This window comes from Stegodyphus dumicola, chromosome 2 (genome assembly GCF_044657685.1).
Source record: "Stegodyphus dumicola isolate Sdum_Otavi_A_Nest chromosome 2, ASM4465768v1".
NCBI lineage: Eukaryota > Metazoa > Arthropoda > Arachnida > Araneae > Eresidae > Stegodyphus > Stegodyphus dumicola.
This window is the reverse complement of record NC_140769.1, coordinates 79,795,338-79,816,348: the sequence shown is the minus strand read 5'-3', so window position 1 is coordinate 79,816,348 and position 21,011 is coordinate 79,795,338. Positions and strand designations below refer to the sequence as shown.

Sequence of the window (21,011 nt, the reverse complement as noted above, 5' to 3'; positions counted from 1 at the left end):
CATCATCATCGTCGGAAAGAGTTTTGAAGAACATTTAGAAAATCTTAGGAAGGTGCTTCAGAAACTGAAAGAAGCCAATCTGAAGCTGAGTCCCGCTAAATGCAAATTGTTCCGAAAGGAAGTGACTTACCTGGGACATGTCATCTCTGCAGAAGGTGTGCGCACGGATCCTGAAAAGGTATCAGCCGTTAAATCCTGGAAACGTCCCTAAAATGTCTATCATCTGAGAAGCTTCCTAGGGCTTTGCACCTACTATAGGAAATTCGTGAAGGACTTTTCTTCCATCGCAAGACCCCTACACAAGCTGACAGAGAGCAACCAGAAGTTCTTGTGGACAAAAGAATGCGAGGATGCATTTAACAGCTTAAAGGAGGCTTTAACATCTGCTCCAATCCTGACGTATCCTCAGCTTGACCGACCATTTATTCTCGACACCGACGAGAGTAATGAAAGTGTTGGTGCTGTTTTGTCCCAAGAAATAGACGGCCAAGAACGTGTAGTGGCATACTGGAGCAAGTGCCTGTCTAAACCGGAGAGGAATTATTGTGTCACCAGGAAAGAGTTGCTCGCCGTAGTCAAAGCTGTAGAACAGTTCCATCACTATCTATACGGCAGAAAATTCCTGCTCCGCACCGATCATGCATCATTGACCTGGCTTTTAAATTTCAAGAATCCTGAGGGTCAAGTAGCCAGGTGGATACAGAGACTCCAAGAATATGACATCACTATCCGTCATCGTAAGGGATCATCACACGGAAACGCCGACGCCCTGTCTAGAAGACCTTGCCAAGAAAACTGCCGATATTGTTCCAGGGTGGAAGCGAAATACGAGCTGCTGACTCCGGTCGCAAGACAAATTACAACATCAACATCGGCTGATCGAGAACCGTGGAGTGATGATGAAGTCAGGAAAGACCAGCTGGAAGACCGCGACATTAAACCCATAATTGATTTAATGGAGTCGTCTAACAGAAAACCTACCTGGCAGGACATTTCTATCTGTAGTCCTACAACCAAACAATATTGGGCACTCTGGGATTCACTTCACATTCGAAACGGCATCTTATACCGGAAATTCGAATCGGATGATGGGAAGACGTTCCGATGGCAACTTATACTTCCAAGATCCCGCATTCCTGATGTCCTTAAAGAGTTACATAGCACCCCTACTGGAGGTCACTTTGGAATAATGAAGACCTTGCAGAGAGTTCGTGAGCGCTTTTACTGGAATAATGCAAAGGATGACGTGCAAAAGTGGTGCCGATCTTGCGATGCCTGTGCAGGTCGGAAAGGACCGAGGAGACGCAGCCGAGGCAAGCTGCAACGTTACAACGTAGGGGCGCCTTTTGAACGTATCGCCTTTGACATCCTGGGACCTCTGCCACGAACTGCTGATGGCAACAAATACATACTCGTTGTCGTTGATTACTTCACCAAGTGGCCTGAAGCTTATCCTATTCCTGATCAAGAGGCGGTCACAGTAACTGAGGTAATGATACAGCACTGGATTTCCAGGTTCGGAGTGCCTCTTCAGTTACATTCCGATCAGGGAAGGAATTTTGCCTCGGTAGTAATCAAAGAACTATGCAAACTACTCGGCATTGACAAAACTCAAACGACGCCATTGCATCCCCAGTCGGACGGCATGGTAGAGAGGTTCAATCGAACCATCCTTAATAACCTCTCATTAGTGGTTTCCAGAAACCAACAGGACTGGGACAAGAAATTACCACTCTTTTTACTGGCTTACCGCAGTGCTGTCCACGAGACTACCGGCTATTCTCCATCACAGATGCTCTTCGGTCGTGACCTTCGTCTGCCTTGTGATCTATTGTTTGGCCGCCCTCCGGATGCTCCTTCATCGTCTGAGGAATATATTCAAGATCTCCAGGCCCGGTTTGGAGTGATGCACAACTTTGCACGAGAGCGAGTCAACTTAGCGACGGAGAAGATGAAGACCCGATACGACACAAGAGCTACTGAACATCAATTCCACGAAGGAGACAAGGTGTGGTTGTTGAATCCGACTCGACGGAAAGGACTTTGTCCGAAATTACAGTCACCTTGGGATGGCCCGTACACAGTCCTAAACAGGCTGAATGACGTCGTGGTTCGGATTCGTAAGTCTTCAAACTCTAAACCTAAAGTCGTTCATTACGACAGGTTAGCTCATTACTATGGCCATAGTACGTAATGTAAATAATTGTAAATAGTATCAGACCATGGTCCTTTATGTTTTTAAATGTGTATTTGATTTGATTTGTATTTAGTATTTGTTTTGTATTTAGTATTTGATAGCATTTGATTTGTTTAAGTTAGTTATTGCATTTATTGTTCATGTTGTTTGATATTGTAATGTAATGTTTATGCCACAGTTGTAAGTTTAGCTTCCTGTCCAGGGATTGTACTGCCCGGGACGTGCAGTCCTTGGGAAGGGGGCAGTGTTACGAATTTGGTATTTAAAAAGCTAATGATAGTTCAATTATAAATCAAATGGTTTTATTTCTCGCGCAGTGCAGCGCGTGTCGAATATTAAAAGAAAGCTAAGCCGGAAAATTAAAAATACAAGAGCGCGTGCATTAAATAAATAAATATCTCTTTTTGATTTCGAGAAAGTACTGGAAAATTCTAGCGCGTGATTTTAAAATCTTATAAAAGGAGGAAAACATCTCAGTTTGTAGTAGTTGCTTAGTTTGTTGTTGTTTAGAAAACTACTGTTGTTGATTGTAGCGAATTCGCGGATTAGCGTTCTTTAGCTGTTTTGAATTACGTTCTATTGGACATTTGAGTAGTTAAAAGATAACTATTGTGAGATATTGTAATACTGCATGATAATTTGAGAAAATTTAAGCATTTTTGTTGTGATAATAATAAATTTTTGTTCATTTTTCATCGGACTTGTGCATTCATTTCATAACGAACCCGTACGCACGCAACAATATCTTTAACTGATTGAAATTTTCGTATATTTTCTTGTAAATAAATGTTGTTATTGTTAACAATACCTCTTATTATCTCTTGGATGCGCGTTTAGTCTCACAGAACCATTAGATGGAAAAGCTCCTAAAACGTTACAGATGTTTTACTTACCAGATGAAGATACTATTATTAAAAAATCTCAAGTGATGAGATTCAGATCAATAGCTGAAAATAAAGATCAGTTATTTTCAATCATAAATAGGAGCCCTTCTAGCACGAAACTGCATTTGATTCCGTTAACCTTAATAAAAGCAGATGTATCTAGGGGTCTCTTTGGCGACGTAGCAAAAAATATCCAAGATCTTAAATTGGAAAATTTTGTCACTTTCACCTACGATCAGACGAAGTCCCAACTAGAAATAAAGGTGTCAGAAAACATATTACTCAAGAAAGAGCATCCTCCCTTTTAAGGATACTCGGCGTCCGCGAAAACCTTATAATTTCGCAAACGCGAAAGTTTCCTGTGCTTTTGCCCCTAACTGTGGAGGAGGGAGAAGCTGTGGAACTTATAATTAAAGAATATCCCGAAGTAACTATGACTGAAAAAGAAACTTTACATTTGCATGTCAGCGCAGGCGTATATAAATCACCGGAAACTTTATTTCGCGAATTTCAACACGTACATTTAAGACAATTAGCGAATTCAGAAGTGTTTTTAGAAGTTCCTCCAGAATCGGAGCTGGCATTTGGGAAAGGGCTGGCAGACATGCTGGGATTCGTCAACACCCATTTCAAGAGCGGAAAATATATAAGCGACTATCCTTTAGAACTGGACGGGGGCATTACAGAAATTTTTGTGTACAGCGATTTAATCGAATCACATCACGTTGGAGATGTGCATGTTCCGCTGCTAAGGGTTATTCCCTGCGTGAATGAAAAAAATTATCAAATTGTGAAGCAATATGAAAAAATCATATATTTTCCTTTGCGAAAGCACTATGTGGAAACGATAGAAATAGAACTGAGAACGAGTAGCGGGAAAAAAATTACCTTTACGGGAGGAAAAACATTTGTAGTCCTGTCTTTTCGCCGTAAGAAAACTATATAAATTGAAGATTGTTCAAGCTTTCCTCTCACTTTCTTAACACATCCTTAGAAAAATGCACTTAAATCAGAAAGAGTGCGAATCCTATTATTGTGCTCAAGTTGGTGGCGGCGGTGGTGTTTACTTTCAAGGTATACCTCACCAACGAGGTTATGGGTTTTTTGGGAGATTTGCGCCGATACATTACGCCGTTGGCACTTAGAGCCGGTCGTTATTTGGGCAAACAGTTGATGCAAACAGGAAAGAACGTCTTGTCAGATGTTGCAGCGGGATCGTCATTTAAGGACTCTGCTCGGAGCAGGTTACGTGAGAACTCTAATAAAATAAAAAGTGATATTTTTGAAAAATTACAGAGGGAGAAGGTATAAAAAGAAAGCGCAAGAGGAAAAATCGTCAATCAAAGAGCAAGCGTTGTAAGACAAAAGCAGATATTTTTACATAAAGATTAATGGTAATGGAAACTCAGGGGGTCATATGCCTTAAGAGCGAATTGGATCTCTTTAATGGTGTTGCCGTACAACTGGGCATCGATTCCTCTTCCTTCGTGGAAATCCACCCCGTATCTTCATTGTCTGATAAGATGCCCATAGAATTTTACATTAGCGGTAATGGTGAACACTATTTGGATTTGGCGCATACGATACTACACACACGACTTAAAATAACGAAAAAAACGATACCAATCTCACCGACGCCGACGGGGTGGCACCTGTTAATTATATTTTAAACACATTGTTTTCCGACTGTTCAATATTTTTAAATGATAAACAGGTTTCGTCACAAGTGAATTATTCTTATACAGCCCTTTTGGAAAGTTTTTTGTTCTATTCCAAATCAGGTCAAGATAATCTACTGAGTGCTGGCTTATTTGCAAAGGATGCTGCATCCAAGCATGATGTTGTGGGAGACGAAAACGTAGGTTATACAACGCGTGCAAATCGTTGCAAGCTTAGCCAAAGCCTCGACCTCGTGGGACCATTGCACTTCGATTTGGCCACTCAACCGAAATTGTTAGTCAACGGGGTTAATGTACGCATTAAACTTGAAAAGCATAAAGATGTTTTCACTTTGATGTCGGCAAACGACAATTATAAAATTAGAATTCAGCTAGCAAAACTATACGTGAGAAAAGTCAGCGTGGCTCCCTCCATCCTAATAGCACACGAAAAGGCTTTAGAAAAAGGAGTTATTAAGATGCCCATTCGTAGGATTGACATAAAAAGTTTTGCAATATCGAGCGGTTTGCAATCGACAACTATAGCAAATGCTTTTATTGGTCAGCTACCCACACGTCTCATTCTAGGTTTTGTATCTAATGCCGCCTATAATGGAAGCATCAACAGAAATCCTTTTAAATTTCATCACTATAACCTAAACTACGTATGCATATTAAATGGGGGACAGATGATACCTTCCAAACCCTATCAGCCCAATTTCGAAAAAACATTTTATGGGCGAAGTTATTTAAGCATCTTTACAGATTTAAATCGATATCATTCAAGCCCCAACATCAATATCTCCTTTGATGAATACAAGGATGGGTATACATTATATGCCGTTGATTTGACTCCAGATATGCCATGTAAGCATAAATAAGAGCGGAAACATAGCCATTGATATTAAATTTGCAGCGGCCTTGCCAGAAACAGTTACCCTGATAGTCTATGCTGAATACAGGAACATAATTGAAATAGACAAGTCACGCGGAGTCACGACAGATTATTAAAAATCATGGACGAAGTTTTGCAAATATACGGAAATGAAATTAGCGAACTAGCTAAGGAGGCGGGTGCAGGCGAGGAGGTAATTCGATGCATAGGCGATATGTTTTCCAATAAAATAGCGAACCTGCGCATTGCATTCTTTCTCGCTTTTGCCGAAAAAATTATTGAAATTTTCCCATCAAAGAAACATCAAGTGTACGAAGAAGTGTTTAAGCATATACAGAAATATTCATTTCGAACAAAGGTGGTAATGGATACTTTAACTCTGTGTCAATATGCCTGTGGCGACAGTCGAATCAAAAAAACATTTGGAGGTGTATATCCTTCCGATTTCATACCCTTACGAAAGAGACATTACTCCTCATTTATAGTGAATTCGGATCCGCATACTTTACCTGGGAGCCACTGGATTTCGATATATTTTAAGAAAAACAGCACGGTATATTACTTCGACAGTTATGGTCTTGCTCCATCTAACAAAAATATTTTAAACTTTTTAATGACCAACGCTAACAAAACATTTTATAATAAAGTATGCTTTCAAGATGATACCAGTACATCCTGCGGAAAATTTGCTCTTTATTTTTTATTTTGTATGGTAAGAGGGTACTCTTTAAAGGATCTCAGCCCGAAAGATAAGGAAAAAAAATTAAATTTTTATTAGGCAATTTTTTTTAAAAAAAATTCAAACGTCGCCGCTGTTGTCATGCTTTTCATGCCAAGAAAGAAAATTGTGTGTCTTTGATAAATATGCGTGTTATTCCTGCAAAACATCACTAACGCTTCAGAAGTCGAAGATGGAACGTTACGGCTATTTGCACACTGGAAACTCCGAAAACAGTCCTGTTGAAGAAGTACACGTTGAAAAAATTAATCATTTTTTCTTTAAAAACCTAAGCGACTGCATTCGTAATGCTCTTTACGATGAAAACACTAGCGGGAAAGGAAATCGTCATTGCCTGAAAATTTTGAAGAATGCCGACGTGGTCAAGCATATTCATAAAGCTGACCATCAACCACAACAACAATATGGATATTGCTACTTATACATTCAAAATGAACAAATAGCTCTTTTTTCGGCATGCAGTAAATTATATAATAGCATGTTGGATTGTGTTTCTTCGAAAAAAACTAAATATGAAAGTGAATGTATAAGAGATGAAAGCTATGTAATTAAAATTGCTTACTTTGTTATTCTGAATGATGATGCTATTGTGCGAGAATTACATCGCACTTGTGTGTAACACAAACAATTTGATCAATAAAAAGGATTTTTTTTCTTTCAAATGCAATTTTTTTTTGTCTCTGAAAAAAAAATATCATATTTAGATAAATAATACATTTTACACTTATTTATGAGCTGCCTTTTTCTATTCCACTGTTTTATTTTCCGGTAAAAGCATCTGCCTTGAAGAAATTAATAAACTGTAAATTCCTCCAAGAAGATACTAAAACCGGACCTCTTGGATAAGGTCCATTTTTTTTATTTTTTTCCAAAGGATTACAGAAGCTTAATACAAAATAATCATTCTTGTATGCATGATACAATGAAAAAATCAAATGAAACAAAAAAACATATTACTGTTGTAAAATATATAAAGGTATCAAAAATTAAAATGAACATTTAAAAAAAATCAAAACGATTTTTCGATGTAAATCCAATATGGGAAATAACCCATTATTTTCATTACACCATGTGAGATGTTATATTGATAATACAATAAGTAATCAAATGAAACAAAAAGTAGATTTCACATTATTACAAACATAAATGGAATAATTAAATATCAACAAAAATTTCTTTCCCTCCCCCCCCTCTTTTTCGTCGAAACATACATGGAGTGGGTGTTTATAAAATAAAAATGATTAATCAGAATATTGCCTTAATGTGTCAATATTTTTATTCATATTCGACAGTTAAAAGAAAAATTTTCTACATAACCTCCATAACAATTATTATAACAGTCATCATGGTTAATTCGGGAGACATTCATGTATCAAGTTTACAAAAGAAATGCAACATGAATTCTCGTCGCAAATGAAATACAGAGGACTTTGCTTATATATCTCACACCAGTTATCTTTATTTCGCATATAAGAAAGGGTATCTCTTTCATTATAACATAAGAAATGATTGAATTTTCTGAAAATTTTACATTTCGTTCTGGTAGTGTCTGGTTGACATCGTAACCACAATTCTAAACATTTGTTGCAGCTTTTCAAATAAATATTAGACTCATTATTTTGAACAATTATATGTTTTACAAATGTGATATGTGCAATCTTTAGGTGTAAAACAAATATAACATCATCATCAAAGAAAATCCAAAATATTTAAAAAATTCGTTTTTAAATCACTATATACATCTTCAGTTGTTATATAGAGATACGAAGAATCTGTATCTGTGTATAACAACTCGCATTTTTCTTTGTAAAAGTGTTTACAATGGGAATAGAATAATTTATACGTGTGCAACTTCGCTAATTCTAAAACGCTGAAACCTATATAAATCGGTTTATCTAGACACAAATTTGGATTTTTCATTTTGAAAACTGAAAAATTTTCATTAATTATTTCAAAATATTCCAGCAGAGGAGTGTTTAACTTTTTTTGGCATTGTTCCTCACTAAAAACGCCCTGTACGCGAATACGTTTCCTAACATTTTGACAGGTTTTTCCATAGATAGCGTTATTCATCTTTTTAAAGAAAGATTTTTCAAACTCGCTAGACGCATTTGTCTTTTCATATTATTGAAAGCAATGTATTCTTTAAGCCACGCTCGTTGTTTGAAAGCTAAAATTCTATGAATTTTCTTAATTATTAAACCCCGTTCTACGTAAAACTTTAGATTTAAATAATGAGCGATGTAGTTTTTTTTTACAAAAAAAAATGGGTAATAATTTTTTGCATGGAAGTGTCGTCTCTAACTGAAATTTTTTGCTCAGGGTTTTGGCGTAAGGCGATAGCATTTCAAAAGTGAGTTCAAAATGTTCCGGTGCTAGCGGTAAATCATTGTGTTGGTCATGCAGATGGGAGGGATATAACAGATCGGATTCGATAATATACCCATCATCACCGTCTTCAACACAAGACAAAATATCAAACGCGTCCACCTCATTTTCCTTTAACCAGTAAAAACCCCCCAATGGCAGGTGCTGGCTCATTACACACCCGTATAGATTATTTGTGTCTAAGGCTAAGATATAGCTGTGTGGTAAATCGGGTTTATAACTCTCGGGGATATAAGGATTATTTGCAAGAGCATAACGTCTACCCAGAAAACAAATACGTCCTCGCATTTGGTTTTCAAACCAAATGTATTGATTCACATCTCCTAGAAGCTCTAATTCAATTTTAGACACTTTCAGTCCGGCATTCCACGTTAATTCGGCAGCCGTTATAAAATGTACAGGATCCAACTGGTAATATTTTAGAGCGGTGCGTCTGAAGGATAAAAATACTTCGGCTAACAAAATAACATCTGTATTTTGATATAACTTTAATTTTTTTGAGTTTTTTGTGACAGGTTTCGCCTTTCTCGGGAGCGAGGTTTAAAATAAGATCTTCCGACGGCTGATCATCCCCCAACGTGTCAACACATCTACGTTTGCGTTCTAAAATAAATTAATTTTAATTATAATTTTATGCTTAACATTTATCGCAGAAAGTATTTAACAATAAAAAAACAATAACACACACACACACACACACACACAAAAAAAAAAAAAAAAAAAAAAAAAAAAAAAACATTACGTTTCACTCACCATTACGAGCTTCCATTGTAATCCTTATGTAATCTGCAAAATCCTTAAGGTATCTGCCTACGTTCGGAGCACTTTTTTTTAAAAACATAGAATTCTGATGAAATATATATTTATTTAGTCAAAATATGATATCAAATCATGAAAATAGGTAAATTTTTAGGAATATTTTTATAAATTTTTGAAATATATGCAATTTTATGCAAATTTTTAGGAGAATTTAACACTTACGTTAAATGCCGTATATTTTTTCTCACAGCATATATTTCAATTTTTTTTATACTGTATACTACTACAACACTTATCTGTGTTATGAACTAAAATGTATATGATATTTCTAAAATTTACTAAAATATGTGTAATTACATGAAAAAACACAGTTTTTTGTAAAATATTTCTTATCGTTTTATATAGAAATACTCATAAAACAATCAAATTAATAAATATTACTTAGATTGTAGCTTAAAACCTAATAAATAATATAGAAAACATTTTAGTGAAATTTAATAGAGATATCTTTAGAACATTTTGAGTAATTACATTTCTTGTATGTAAAAACACTAGAAAAATTAGTTTTTCAGAAAACGCATTTAAAGATTTCACATTAACAGAAAAACTGTTCTGTTGTATTTACACACTTAAAATTCTCCACATTTATACATCACACCCTCCATATCTTTATACTTAAGTAATTTTGATTTCCTATTTGATTTTAATTTTTTTCTGGCTATTTTCGAAATGAGCGACGAATGAATTTTCGAGTTCTTTATTCTTTCGTTATCTTTATTCTTTCGTTATCAATTCCAAAGTAATTTTTAATCATTTCTTGTTCAATTGATATGCCTAAATGTTCAAACACAGGAAGTAATCCAAGATACCCTGAATTAAAAATTAAAACGGCTATATATGCACCCAGCAACATAGTCTTTATACCTAATCGCAATGTTGCCAAACCCAGTTAAAAAAAACCCCAATGTTGCCAGTCCCAGTTCAAAGATTTAAGGCAAATAATTATTGCCAGAAACAAAAAAAAGTACCCAGAATTAAAATAAAATGTTTTAGCACAATTTTACACACAAACAGTTAAAAAAAAACACGGATAACAACATTGTTTACCTTTAAGTTGAGCCTTTTAAATGGCACTTCCGGTCTTTCTGCTTTCACTTCCAGTGCAGTTAATTGTCTATACCTTCTCTTCTAATTATCCCAAACGTAAAAATGAACCATTTTCGGAATCCTACAAAATTGACCTTTCAAATTGGGCAATAAAAAAAATCGAATTTTTTCGCCGAAATCGTATTTTTAACGTAGGCAGATACCTTAAGTAATCTGCAAAAGTGTTACATCCAAACGAATGAAACACGTGTGTGGCAGGTGCATAATCTTCGTCGGAAACTGCTTCTCCTTGTAATACATTATTAAACGCTGTAACAGCTTTAATATCGTTATTAATCTCTCGTGCATTTGAAATAGATGAATAATAAATAATGTACAGATTACTGGCAATATTGAAATGCAGGCTCGAGAGCTGCATGCATTTTCTCGCACGGAGCATGTAATTATTTTTTTTTAATAAGTTTTTAGAATATTTTTTTCGCTTCTTGTTTGTATGTCGCCATTTTTTTTTAGTGTTAAATAAAAGTTATTGCTGTGTTCCATCATTGGAGTTGCTTCATTTCGCCAAAGAAGTATTACAGTCTAAATTATTCTGGAGGCACCGGCGAGATCGAATAATCGTGCGTATTTTTATTTTATTAGTTCATCACTGAACATAATATTAGTGATACAAGATTATTACTTCCTGTTCATAAAGAATTGCTTTATTTTATTAGTTCATCACTGAACATAATATTAGTCATACCAGATTATTACTTCCTGTTCATATACAATTGATTTATTAGTTCATCACTGAACCCAATATTAGCGATACCACATTATTACTTCCTGTTAATAATAAATTGTCTTATTTTATTACCGTATTTGATATTATATTTAATATTCATTTTAGTTGTCCATACGGTAGATATATATATTGCTCTATGTTATTATTCTTATTTTAATCACAATTAATGTGGTAGAGAGAATAAACTTCATATAATTTAAATATTTCATTTTTGAGCTATTTTGAGGAAATATAAAGAACACAGTGTTCGTTAATTTTAAACATAGAAACAATGTCTTACTTAGGAAGAGCTCGTAAGGAAGATTTGCAAAATCTCGCAGCTGAACTGGTAGTTCATGTGACTGCAGATTTGAAAATAGTTGATTTAAAACAGAAAATTGTTGAAAGTAAAGATTATTATGAAGTCTTCGTCAAAGGAGTCTTAGACACAACAATAGAAGAACGGAAAGAGAGGGAGGAAAGAGAAGAACGTAGGAGACAGGAAGAAGCAGAAGAGCGGAGAAGGAACGAACAGTATGAATTAGAGAGATTAAGGGGCGAATTCAAGTGCAACGCTCTGATAAATTGCAAATGTTAGCTCGCAAGAGGCGTTCCTGCTATCGTCTGCTAAAGTCGAATTCAAGTGCAACGCTTTACCGCTCTGGTAACTGATGACGTCAAAATTGCAATGGGGAGCTGGTTTGCTCTCGTGCCAGGAGAGCTTGTCCGATAAACTACATCAATATCCAATGAGACTGCGTGTCGATGTAAACAAAAAACATCAGTTTCCATGATTTCTCTAAGCTTATGGTCAAGTGTTTACTACGTTGTAGTGTGGTGTAACGAATTGTTCCAGACCTGAAAACGAATGTGTACAACATGTATTTAATGTGTACAACTTTATTTACTTTATCCTATAGAAAATTCCCTCCAAAGTAATCTAGATCAACAGGTGTGTGTAAAATATATTTTACTTTTCAGACAAAAATCCTTGCTTTTTCAAATATAAACCACATTTTTTTCCCATTTTCAAATTACAGCATTTGGTTTTAATTCTTCTAATAGTAAGTTTAATTTAAAATTCAAATTTGTGTTATATTTTTATTGTTTAATGCAGATGCATGATTCTTCAGTGACAGTAGGCATGTTTACTATATGAAAATTAACTAGTTCTTGAATTATATAGTAATTAATAAGCCCATCTATCTACAAGCAGATAAGCCTGCTGAACACCGCTATCCCAGTCTCTCTTTAAATCCAAGTGAAAAAGCTGGCTGCATGAGTGTTTTCTTCATTTTTTCAATGTATAACATGAATACTAAGTTTTCCTTAGTCTTCCACGCAGGCATTCCTTCCCTTAGACATTCATTATGTGATGAAACAGTTAAGAGCAATTTTTAGATTTATATTGTACATATCGTTGGAAAAATATAAAAATGAAATTCAATGTAATACAATAAATAAAAAATTATATGAAACCCTGATAATTCTAATGTGATATTAATGTAATATATACATCCAGAGTAAAGGTTAATTTATAAATTATGCTTTGTGTTCTGCTCATTATATTGTGCATTTACAGTACACTTTCTGCTTCTTAAGTGAAAGTTTGGACCCATTCTCATTTGATATCAGTTATGTTCAGATTTATTTATTTCATAAAATTTCAAAAAACAATTTTTGGCTATTAAAAGCTACAAGTGCAGAAACAAAAGCTTAATTTCTTTACTGTAACTGTGTCATCCTTCTCTACTGATAATGAAAGTCATCTTTTAATAAGATTTCTTTCATTGCATATATTAATTATATCCTTTACCATACTGGTTGCAATCTTTCATTGTGCATTCTTCAATATTTTTTGGTACTTACGTATTAACACAAACACCTGGATCAGTTTGGTGGTCTTTATAAATGAAAAGAGAAAAATACTTATCAGGAGAAGTACGTTGTTTTTGCAGCTTGCTTTTAGCATAACCAAACTATGAATATTTATCTAAGTTGGCAAAATGTTAACATATCAAAGGAAAAAACATTTAACAAATTTTAAATACTAATTTGAATTATTAAATAAAGATTATGATAGTTTAAAAAAATACATTTTCCACAAATTTTTTGTCTAATTTTTTAGCACTTGTGCCAAGTGATCTGTTTTCACTTAAAAAAAAAATCAGAGAATTACATAAACTTGATACTGCATGCCTTGTCTATGTACCAAATTCATCTCATAATTGTTTCCATTAGAAATTTTTGTACTAAAATGTTCTATTCCTGCAGAACTTTTAACACAGCTTCGTCTTTTGATGGTAAGCTCCACAAGCAGTATTTTAAATCTGAAATTAATCTAAAACAACTATTCGTATCTAAAATCCATTGGAACTTGAAATACAACATAAGAAACACATATGAAAATGGTGACATTGCTTGAATGAAAAATTTTCATGAGCATGTTACCTGAAAAATTTTGATACATAATCGTTGCCAGAGTTTGGCACATTTTTGAAAATTTGGTAACTTTTATTAAGGTGGTTTCAATAATATGCAAATATCTTTTATTCTTATGATTGCTTCATTGTATACTTTTTCCCTTTCCCTAGAGTTAGCACAATACCACAAGTTTTCCAGCCAAATGCGGTATGCATTTCAAGTTTCTATACATTTATATAAATTTTAAGAGAGTAAAATATTGGCAAAAACTGCATTAAGTTTTCAACTCTTGTTTTGTTTTTCATTAAAAATTTGCTACCATTATGTATAATTCATTTTTTTTAATGTAAATGTTTTTAAGTATTTGTAGGATAAAGGCAAATTACACTTATTCATTCTTTCTTTGATGTAATACATGTAGCTCTTTACCTGAAATCAATGTTCGTCAAATTATTATGCATAAATTAGAAGTATGCATGTTTTTCTTAAGTCAGTTATGTTTCAGGAACTATCTTTAATGAATTGTATAGAAAATTGTGGACGAGGTGTTAGGTGTACAGGAACGTGGTATATTATAAACATGTATAGTATCTCATAGTATATAAACTCATAACTTTGATTATGCAGTATGCTTTGTATATTATTTCTGAAAGCATGTATATTTCAATCAAGATTGTTGAGTAAACTTTTCTTGCTTTATGCTATCTCTGAAAGCATGTATATTTCAGTCAAGATTGCTGAGTAAATTGTGCTTATTTTATGCTTTTTTCTTTTTTACATTAGAAAATTCCACACCTTTATCACGAGGAAATCTGCAATGGCATTTAGGAATGACAAGTTTGTATCTATTACATAAAATCTAATGTTTTCTGGATTCTTCTTTTCCTTTTCCTCCCAACAGAAAAACTTTAATGGTATAAATCAGCGGTTTTCAACCTTTTGACTGTAGTGTACCATCTAAGCAAAAACTGAAAAACATTAATACTACCACTAATTTTACAATGATTATTTTTCAATTCCTCAATAGAAATATTAAAAACATATATATATATATATATATATATTGCCATTTGCACACTCTTTGTATTAAATATGTACACATAAAAAACTATTAGATTAAAAACTGATGATTACTTAATTATCAAAATTAAATTTAATTAAATTATTCACTTGTTTATCAAAATTTCAGTTATAATACTTTAATATTTAATTTCTTTATGTCTGCTCTTATTTCATTTAATGGTAAATTAGGATCCACTTTTTATTTTGGTGAGTATTTATATTTCAAATTTAACATGGAAAAAATCATTTTTCACACAAACAGGTTGTGCAAAAAGACAATACAAATTTGATAGCTTTATTTAAAATGCCTTTAAATTCTTTTTTTTGGTTCAGCCAAAAGTTAACAAGTGTGTCATTTTCCAAATCTTCAAGTCAATTTCGATCGAAGGAAATTTTTATTAACTATTCTTTTCTTTATGAGATTTTTGAATTTCATAGTTAAAAATATTTTGTTTCTTTGCATACCACCGGCTGAGAACCGCTGGTATAAATTAATTATAACAGATGTAAATTAATATTTCTCATACAAAAGAGTTATTTCAATTCTTTATTGCGAACATTATATACAGAGTATGTCTTTTATTAAGAACAAGATTTTAAGAATTTAAAATAATAATCATTAAATCCTCTTGATCTATAAACAGTCTTAAAAATTATAAAGGGAAAAAAATTGAAAGTTAAAGAAATCAATATTATGAATTGTTCCTTTTTAGAGAAGTTTCATTGTTTAATTAATTATAAAAAGTGTTTTACATTATGAAATATAAAAATTAAGAATATTTGAATTTGAATGAATATTTTAAAATTTTCCCTCAGATAGAAGCTCAACTATTTGAAGCAGGAGACCGAAGAGAAAAAAGGAAGAGAGATGATATTACAGCTGCAGAAAAGGAAATAATTGAAACGCAGAAGAATATATTAATGTACTGTGTGAAATATGTGACTTGTATAAGCAATCAGTTGCAAATCAGTCTGCTGTCATAGAAAATCAAAATATAATTATTAATTTATTAAAAAATAAATCATGCATTTCAAATATTACAGTGTTTTCATTCTTGTATGTATTTCTGCAGTGTGGGATTCATATTTTAATTGTAAAATTTACTACTTTCTTAATTTTATAAAATTTTGTAATTATAAAAATTATTTAAAAGAAATTCACAGATCCATTATATGACATAAACATTATAATAATTCTAATACCACTTATTATAAGTCTCGTGAAAATATTCATGCATTTTACACAGCAATTATCTTTTTCCTGGAGGAAAATGGGAATAAGACCTGTAAGAATCTTTAGTCAATATATTACAAATTTTAATTTTCAGATATAAAAGAAATTCACAGATCCATTATATGACATAAACATTATAATAATTCTAATACCACTATTACAAGTCTCGTGAAAATATTTATGCATTTTACACAGCAATTATCTTTTTCCTGGAGCAAAATGGGAATAAGACCTGTAAGAATCTTTAGTCAATGTATTACAAATTTTAATTTTCAGATATAACACGAAATGAATTAAATTGTTTTTCAATTATGTTAATAAGTTATATGAATGAGATGTGGTATTAAAAATTTCACTTCTTTTTATCATTGAAGAAATAGCATTCGATATCCTACAGCTCCATAACAATGGCAGATAAAATTGACATTCTAATTTCGAAGTTCTAAAAATACAGAGATGACAACTATTAAAGTATGGCTAATGTCTAGTTTACAATAACAATGTTGAGTCGCGTACTAAAAATTAAGTGAATCAAACTGTATTTATTTTCCCCCTTCTCTTTTTTTGGCTGAAAAACAATTTATTATACACTCATGATTTTACTTAAATGTATTTCTTTTAATGGCAAACCCACTGAGGTAAGTATGCAGTAAGTTATTATAGTGAATGCGTAATGATGATATAAATCTAAATTCAGCAAACAATCTTTCCCTTACTTTAATGTTTTAAAATCTAGAATTAAAAGAAAAATGCATGTTCTTTAAATAATACAAGAGGATATGGAGGCATAAATCATAGGCTGTTTATTCTTTACATATTATGCTAATCAGGAATTGGAGCAAAACCCTGCTTAATCGAAGAATACGCTCACAGGAATGGTGGAGGAAAACTGAACTGTCCAATATTTGTTTTGCCCACCCCCAAAAAGACATAAACAGTATAGAGTGAAATAATTGTTTTTAGGAAATACATTTAAATATCTTTGACAGAGTATGACAGTTTTAATTTATACTATAATAAATAAGCATGAAGTTCTTATGCTATTAAATGTGTATTGTCACATGGAAATTTTCTATCTTATGACACGGAAGGGGACGAAAGGGAAACATTTGACTTTTTGGAAGAAACTGAATTTTGGTGCAGTAAATCTTATTGCTAAGTTTAAGATAAATTAAGTGCAATGCTAATTTATAGTGACTTACTATTGTAAATCATGACTGGCATACCAACACTAAAATATATATGTATCAAGCCTATTAAGTTATTTCTGGTAGTCAAGAGTTTTTAAACATAAATGATGGAAACAAGAAATTCAGAGGGAAGAACAATAATGATAAAAGTTGTCAGTATGCATTTGAAACCAGGACTAATAAAATTATTTAGGATTCTTATTATCAATTAAAATCATTTAGGGTTGTGCATTTAGTTACAGGTTTAAATATAAACCATGGTTTGTGGGTCCCCAAGAATATATTATGAAAGTAATTTTTTTCATAATATATTCTTTATTATCCATGAAGGGGGTTTCACCTTTGCCAGAGGTTCATTGTTGCCCACTTTGGGTTTTTATTATCGAGTTTCAAAATTTAAAGATAATTCATTGTGCAATGCAATTTCAACATGCACTGACTGAAAACTTTCTGAAGGTACCAACTCATCATCTTCAAACACATCAATCTCAGGATTTTCAACACAATACCTTAAGCATATAGTATGTAAAATGGCCACCAGATATGACCATTTTACATATTTTGCTTTGTGAATACAATAGTGTTCCACCAGTATCGTGCAGTACCCTAAATCTTGATTTGATCTCTATAGCTGCACGAACTTTTCTGTGCTTCTCATTATAGAGATATTCCCGTGATAAAATGGGAATATAATCCACTATCTCCCAAAGATATGCACGATGCGACAAAATACTATCTAGATTTTGTTTCAGTCCACTCCATATAAATGCATCATGAGTATTGCCTGGCCATTGTCCTATAGCATAGAGAACCCTCAGACCAGCATTCCATACCTAGAAAAACATAAATCCTAAGTCAAAAGAAGGTTTGATCTGAAATTTTAATACACAGATTTTTAACATTAAATATAGTTGACATATTAATAAATCAGTCTTTTTAAGGAGTTTACTTTCCATTTTTAACAAAAATATGTCACTGTTTTTTCATTATTAAAAAATATGCAATAAAACGTTAAAACACACACACACACAAAAAAAAAAAAAAAAAAAAAAAAAATTACAGCTACCCTTTTTTCATTAAATTGTAGTAATTATAGTAAATAGGTGATTCTAAAATTTATTTAATATTTTGTATTATTTAATATCTATACTTCACTATAATTATAGTATAGATAGCTTTTTGTTATTATTATGTGAATAATAATGAAACATTCTTGCAGTAATTTGAAATGACTATAATATTATACTTATTATCATATATTTCTTACCTTTTCACCATTAATGGAAAATTTATTTTTCCGGTTAATGAAGACAAAACAAAAATTAATATCACCACACTTGCAACATCTGTGATTTCATTTGTATGTAACCCAAAATAATTCTTGGTAAGCTAGGTAGAATCACATTTGTGATTGCACTCCAGTTCTTTTACAGCTGGTCGAAAGAATTAACATCTACTGTATGTGGAAATAGCGAACAAAACAGTAAGAAATTGGAACAATTACCTGTGGACAACTTGTATTCATAGCATTCTAAAATGAGCTTTTGGTAAAATTTGACCGCAAATAAAACGGTAGTAATGAACGAATGTTTTTTCACGAAGTGGGTCCAATACTTTCACAGCAGGGTTATTTCATGTATTCTGCAGAGAGACTGATGTATGGTTTGTTGTAACTGCTGTATACAAATGTCTGGCTCAGAATTCCACAGCAGTAATTAGCACAACTTTTATGGTTGATGGTATAATATAGAGGTACCAAAAATTAGTATTATCACAGTAACTGCAAGATGGCTTATATTTCTAAAACTCAGTTAACACATTTCATGCAGAAAGAAAATATTATCCAGTTTCATACCTAAATCAAGGTCACTGAAATGTGGTAAAAGCAATCTGCTTAAGAAAACAGATGCCTCTGTAGAGGACTTTCTATGGAAAACTGGCTTTCATTCCCATTATACATGGGCAAAACCAATGTCATGTAATATAATAATCTATTAGTACAGTAAATACATTTCATTTCTTTGTATTTATTTATGTCATGCTGCTTTTCGTGTAATTTAGTATGATAACCTTATAAGTTTATTTAATTCTGATCATGGTCTACGGAAGTAAGGTAAGTCACCTGTTATCGAGAATATCAAGTTATTAATAGTTATGTGAAAGTCTGCAATAACTTTTCATATCATAAGAGATTTACGAATGTGTATATAACTTACATGTGTAGTTATTATGAAAGATCTATAGAAAGTATCCAAAATTACCATGACATTAATCACACTGTACGAACAGGCAAGACATTATACATTAGGAGAAAATTAACTAATATTTTGGGGGATGAAATACTATTTTACACATGGGAACTGTTTAAACAGCTGAGAAAAATTCATGCTTTTTCCCCCTACAGTTACAGAATATATATATATATATATTGTTTCATAAAAATAAAAAGTAAAGTTAAATTTAAATAATTCTCATGCGCCATTGCTGCAAAGAATGAAATTTGAATTTAACAAATATTCTCTATTCATATAAAGTTAATTTAAATTATGAAATTTTAATTGCATACATATCAAAGATTAATTATTGCTGCAAACTAATTTACTATATCACTGAAATTCTGATAGCATATGTAAATTAAATGCACGTATCTAAAACCATGAAAAAATATATAATATTCCAAAAAACTAATCCCAAATATATATATATATATCTCAAAGACAGGCATATGCATAATTTCTGTTAGAAAAACAATTTCTCCGAGATTACGTTTTAAAGTAATTAAAACAATAAATTAATTGTGATATTATTACTGCATTCCAAAATAAGCAGTAATTAACGATTTCGATCATTACTACGAAAAAAAAACGGGATGAAAAAGAATCAATCCTGATACAATAACATTAAAAATTTGTGTGTTTACGTATAAAAATATATAATATTCTCAAATAGGTCATTTAAGCATAGTCTTTGATTCGGAAACATTTCCAGATGTATTTCAGTTTTCATAATCTGAAGTAAAAACAAACCTGCTTTTGCAGAGAATATCCATTGGCAGTTGCCTTCAGAAAAGGTTTCAATTCATTGAAGCAAACCGATTTAATTTGAATCAACTGATGAATTCACGCTCCAACATTTCAAAAGCATTACGACTGTCTCTTAAATGCCAAGGAATTTGATCAGCATTTCTCCGATTTCTTAAACGTCTGAGGAAAATCACTTCAGCCATCTTGTTTACAGTCGCTGTTAAGAGTTTGCTGCAGGTCAGGAGTAGCCGCAAAATTCCTCTATGGTAGTGACGTATTTTCAGTAGGCGTGTCCGAAAAGCGTTGCACTTGAATTCGGTTTTGCAATGCAAGTGCGATTACCATGACAAGCGTTGCACTTGAATTCGCCCCTAAGACTTGAAGCAGAGACAAAGTCTCAAAATACCGGACAGATCCGGCCGAAAACGGAGCTGCGTCACCTTATGCAGAAATTCGATGACAAGAAAGGAGATATCAGTCTATATTTGCTATTGTTTGAAAGGCAAGCAGAATGGGCTAAAATTGATAAAGAAGAATTTGTATCTCATTTACTAGGACTACTTCCTTACGAAGTAACCCAGTTAATAGCTGGAGAACCCTCCGATAAAGCTAAAGACTATGAACACGTGAAAAATTTATTGTTAAGACGGTTTAAACTAAGCCCGGAAAAGTTTAGGCAGAAATT

At 32.7% G+C, this 21,011-nt stretch overlaps 1 protein-coding gene and 2 long non-coding RNA genes across 3 annotated transcripts; 2 read left to right on the top strand and 1 right to left on the bottom strand.

Annotated features, from left to right (window-relative positions):
- Window positions 1-4,176: 4,176 nt before the first annotated feature.
- Window positions 4,177-5,620, top strand: LOC146998490 (uncharacterized protein F54H12.2-like). The gene is made up of 2 exons (XM_085810154.1): window positions 4,177-4,386; window positions 4,796-5,620. Exons 1-2 carry the CDS (start codon window positions 4,177-4,179, stop codon window positions 5,618-5,620), a joined length of 1,035 nt encoding a protein of 344 aa, XP_085666280.1.
- A 6,731-nt stretch (window positions 5,621-12,351) lies between these two features.
- LOC146998489 (uncharacterized) lies at window positions 12,352-15,920 on the top strand. The gene is made up of 2 exons (XR_015039461.1): window positions 12,352-14,654; window positions 15,696-15,920. It is a non-coding gene; the product is annotated as an uncharacterized LOC146998489 (long non-coding RNA).
- Window positions 15,413-20,518, bottom strand: LOC146998488 (uncharacterized). Its single transcript, XR_015039460.1, has 2 exons — window positions 20,330-20,518; window positions 15,413-18,136 (listed from the first exon to the last, which is right to left on the bottom strand). It is a non-coding gene; the product is annotated as an uncharacterized LOC146998488 (long non-coding RNA).
- Between the last annotated feature and the right edge of the window lie 493 nt (window positions 20,519-21,011).